The 5,000-nt window shown below is 51.2% G+C and overlaps 1 protein-coding gene across 1 annotated transcript in view; it reads left to right on the top strand.

Moving 5' to 3' along the window:
- Positions 1–338: 338 nt before the first annotated feature.
- The window catches only part of tnr (tenascin R (restrictin, janusin)), a gene marked incomplete at both ends in the record, with an annotated part of 45,990 nt that continues 41,328 nt past the window's right edge, over positions 339–5,000 (top strand). The window contains 2 exons of the mRNA XM_083689613.1: positions 339–924; positions 1,790–2,266. Coding sequence (XP_083545739.1) covers positions 339–924; positions 1,790–2,266 — 1,063 coding nt within the window. The remainder of the gene's footprint in view (positions 925–1,789; positions 2,267–5,000) is intronic.

Below are 5,000 nucleotides of genomic sequence, written 5' to 3'. Positions count from 1 at the left end.
TCAAATATTTGGTGATGTGTGGAGAAATATATTTAACAATTCCAAATGTCCCATAAGGACGAGAGTTATTTTTCTAAACCAATTATTGTTTCAGATGGATCAAAGACTACTTTTCCATTCACAGAATTCGCCCCCTCCACCATACACGCACACACACGCGCGCACACACACACACACACACACACACACACACACACACACACACACACACTCCACCCCCCCCACCCCACATAATGACAGAATACCATTTATATGTTATATAACATTTATCTCTCTTTTTTCTCTCCTCTTTTCCCTCCCCCTTCTCCAGCTGTGTCTGAAGACCCCCATCTAAGCCCATGGTTCTGACGGAGCGGTGGTCCACCATGGCCCCCCGAGGCAGGCTGCTGCTGCTGCTGGCCCTGACCTTTGTCCTCCTGGGCTCCCAGGCCGCCCCTCCACCCACGCCCGGCCAGGAGGGCAAGCTGGTCCAGACCATCAGGGTCAGGAGACAGGCCCCGGCCCTCAACGGTCGCCCAGGCAACCACACCCACAAGGAGCAACCCATGGTCTTCAACCACGTCTACAACATCAACGTCCCCCTGGAGAGCTTGTGTTCCGTGGACCTGGAGTCAGCCCCAGGGCACGGGCCCGGGCCCACCAACCTAGGCCTGGGGTCCGGGTCCGGGTCCGGGTTCGGGTCGAGACCCATGATGTCCGGGGAGGATCCCACGGGGACTCCCACGGAGTTCACGGAGCAGACGGTGGACGCGGACAGCCAGGTCACCTTCACCCACCGAATCAACATCCCCAAGCAGGCCTGCGCCTGTCCTGCGGCCAACACGGTGCAGCAGCTGGCCTCCAGGATCGAGCTGCTGGAGAGGGAGGTGTCTCTGCTGCGGGGCCACTGCAGCTCCAGCTGCTGTGGAGAGAGTTCAGCCATGGGTAAGAGAGGGACACGTCAGATTATGTACCTTGGTCTGAGGTTAGGCTAGGGGAGAGTTCAGCCATGGGTAAGAGAGGGACACGTCAGATTATGTACCCTGGTCTGAGGTTAGGCTAGGGGAGAGTTCAGCCATGGGTAAGAGAGGGACACGTCAGATTATGTACCCTGGTCTGAGGTTAGGCTAGGAGAGAGTTCAGCCATGGGTAAGAGAGGGACACGTCAGATTATGTACCCTGGTCTGAGGTTAGGCTAGGGGAGAGTTCAGCCATGGGTAAGAGAGGGACACGTCAGATTATTGATTCATTTCTATTTGATTTACATGTATTATTATATTATTAATAGTGTGACGGTAGATTGACTCTACTGTACCCTGGTCTGAGGTTAGACTTGGGGAGAGTCAAGGGAGAGTTCAGCCGTAGGTAAGACAGGGATATCATATTACAGTGTGATGATGATGATGATGATGGTGTGATGATGATGGTGTGATGGTGTGATGGTGATGGTGGGATGGTGGGACTAATACAGCACTCTTCACTGAACGTTCTTCATCATGTGATCTCATTCCTTGATGGCTACCGATACATCAAGGCCATTGGCTTCACTATTCTAATGCTCAAATCTACATATTGGACCTTTAACTAGGAATGTTTTTTTTAATATACGTATATATATGTTTTTAGGACATTTCTGCTTTTTTGGGACAGAGACAGTAGAGATTGACAGGAAGGATGGGAGAGAGAGAGGAGGGATGACATGCAAGACGTGTCAAGGGTCGGAATCGAACCAGGAACCTTGCGATTATGTGCTATGCCACTAAGCGCCCCGTGACTGTTGTTTCTGTGCCTTCCCCTCCGCGCCCCCCAGGTCGCCTGGACTTCCTCCCAGGATGCAGCGGGCACGGCAGCTTCAACATGGACGTGTGCGGCTGCGTGTGCGAGGACGGCTGGACGGGCAAGAACTGCTCCGAGCCGCGTTGCCCCGACAACTGCTCCGGCCAGGGCGTGTGCATGGAAGGGGAGTGCGTGTGCGACCGCGACTTCGGCGGCGACAACTGCTCGGAGCCCCGCTGCCCCGCCGACTGTTCGGGCCGCGGGCTGTGCATCGACGGGGAGTGTGTGTGCGAGGAGGCGTTCACGGGGGAGGACTGCCTGACGGGGAGGTGTCTGAACGACTGCTCGGACCAGGGCCTCTGCTCCAACGGGTCGTGCCGGTGCCGACCCGGGTACGTGGGGGAAGACTGCTCCATGGTCTACTGCGCCAACAACTGCAGCCAGAAGGGGACCTGCAAGGTGGGCTTCTGCGTGTGCCAGGAGGGCTTCACCGGAGACGACTGTTCTGCAGGTGAGGATGAAGGAACGAATGAATGAATGGATGAATTAATGAGTGAACGAATGAATGAATTCATATATGAATCGATGAATGAACGAATGAGTGAGTGAATGAATGAATGAATGGACGAATGAGTGAGTGAATGAATGAATGGATGAATGAACGTGTGAATGAACGAATGGATGAATGAATGAACGGATGAATGACTGAATGAATGAATGAATGAACAAACAAATTAACTAATCTATCCCTACATTTGTGCATCATTCTTTCTTTGTGTCATGACTCATTTCTGGCCCGTACCTTATCGAATTATATCACCCACATTGACGATTAACATAACACTTAAGTAGCATAAAAGCCCCCACTACAACTGATGTACCACTCAAGAGGTTCCCAGAGTGGGTTAATGTATCGGGGACATTAGTGCTCTCGTTATGTAAAGCTCCCAGGCACTGTTACCCATCAAATCCAGAAAAGGTGTGTTTTTACAGTTACTGTGACGTCATACTAAGCGCTGGCACAGTCAAAAGTGCTTCTTTGGGGGATAAGTATGCTACTATTATCTGGAAAAGTGTTTGCAAGAATGATATATTTGCCGGTAATAGAAATACTCTCCATACAATAGAAGCTGAATCCACAGCCCTTGCCCTACGAAACAGGACTCACCTGCGCCCGGCCCCCACCCCCCCCCTCCTCCCCCTCCCCCACCTAACCCTAACCCCCCCCTCCCCCAACCACACACACACACACCACTGTGCTACAAATAGTGGCGGTGAAATTGGCTTGCGGTGTAACAGCATTCATTTGTCAGAAGTCACATTCGCTGGGGAAGATGTGTCACATTAGCCGAGCTGAGGCAATTTCTGAATCACGCTAGCTCTCCGGGTTCACAGCTAGTTCCTGCTAAGGCTTCCCATCCCCTGTCGCCCGCGACAGCTGTCATCTCACAAGAGAAAAGAAGGAGAGAGGGAAAGAAAAGAGCAAATCACATTACCAAGCCTCCCATCCCTCCTTTACCATCCCGCCTCTCCCTCCTCTCCCTCCCTCCTCTCTCCCTCCTCTCCCTCCCTCCCTCCTCTCCCTCCCTCCCCTCCTTCTCATTTTCTACTGGATCTGGTTACGGAGCCAAAATTGCTTATTTCTTTGCAATTAGGAGTAAAATAGCACGCGTGGACGAGGGAGGGGTTGCAGAATACGAAAAGAGGCCGGCTGTTCCGTCGCAAAGGGCCTATTCAGACCTCGTAGAGAGCCTGGTCCTCGTAAGTGTCTCATATTATCAAGGAAGAAAAATCAGGATGTGTGCCTTGGCCTTCAATTACTCTGTCCTATTTTCTCATGGCGGAGGAATAATTGTCTTTGGAATTGAAGTGAAGTGAAGGAGTAGGACACACACACACACACAAAGCAGGGGCGTTCGTGTGGTAAGTATTGTTATCATAGCGTCCTGACAGGTTTAATATCACTGTCATTCACACGCCGTTGTGTACAACAAATACCTGTCAGCGTTGAGGTTTAAAAGCGATTATCACCCTGTAGGTGTCTTTTGAAAACAGGATTTTATTATCTCAATGAGACGAACCCTGTGTAAATGAAAGTTCAACAGAGATAACCGGAACGCTTTCATCCTGCGTTGTTTCCAGCTCCTCAGAACGAGAGCTCCTCCCGGTATCGACTGGAAATAACTGAGTGGGAATTGAACACCATAACAAAGGCTAATGTAGAGGAGGTGATTCGGAGTCATGCTCTCATGATAAGGTAGCCCTGCCCTGCCTCAAGTGTCCCCATCGGCCCTTAACGTCACTGGTGTTGGTCTAATGGTAGATGCTTGGGTCTTCCATGTGGGAGACCCAGGTTCACACCCTGACCGTCACACTGACATGACAGGCTGTGTTATTATTATTATTATTATTATGTTTGGGGGCATTTCTGCTTTATTAGGATTGGGATAGAGACAGTAGAGATTGACAGGAAGGATGGGAGAGAGAGAAAGAGGAGGGATGACATGCAAGATAGGTCGAGGGTCGGAATCGAACCAGGAACCTTGCGATTAAAGTCATGTGCTTGCGTCCCATTGTGGTCGCGTTGTTAGGTACCATTTTACCCTCTCCATCCTGTCACACGCCCCCCCTGGTTACCGCGGTCGTCCATCGAGCGCCGTGGCTCATTCGCAGCTTCTGCAACGAGCAACAGCAGGCACGATCAATCAATAGGCGCATTACAATCCAGTTGCAACATGTTGCGACAGGGGAGCTCCGACTGGAAGGACACAGCTTCCGAAACCCTGGAACTGCGTGAACGACCTGTCGAACGACGCCCTCCGTCCGGACGCCGAACAGATTAAGACAGAACATACAGACACGACAGATGAGGTCCGGTATACAACACCTCACTTAACCAGAACCTGTGGTGGCAGCGGACTGTGACTGCTGTCAATTATTATTTTACAATTCCCCACCACACAGAGAGAGAGAGAGAGAGAGAGAGAGAGAGAGAGACAGACAGACAGACAGAGAGAAAGAGACAGAGAGAGAGAGAGAGAGAGAGAGAGAGAGAGCGACAGAGAGAGAGAGAGACAGAGAGAGAGAGAGAGACAGAGAGAGAGAGAGAGAGAGAGAGAGAGACAGACAGACAGACAGAGAGAAAGAGACAGAGAGAGAGAGAGAGAGAGAGAGAGAGACAGACAGACAGAGAGAAAGAGACAGAGAGAGAGAGAGACTGACAGACAGAGAGAAAGAGAGAGCAA

This window comes from Argentina silus (assembly GCF_951799395.1).
Source record: "Argentina silus genome assembly, chromosome: 18".
NCBI lineage: Eukaryota > Metazoa > Chordata > Actinopteri > Argentiniformes > Argentinidae > Argentina > Argentina silus.
The sequence above is the reverse complement of the archived record's forward strand: the minus strand, read 5'-3'. Positions and strand labels throughout refer to the sequence as shown.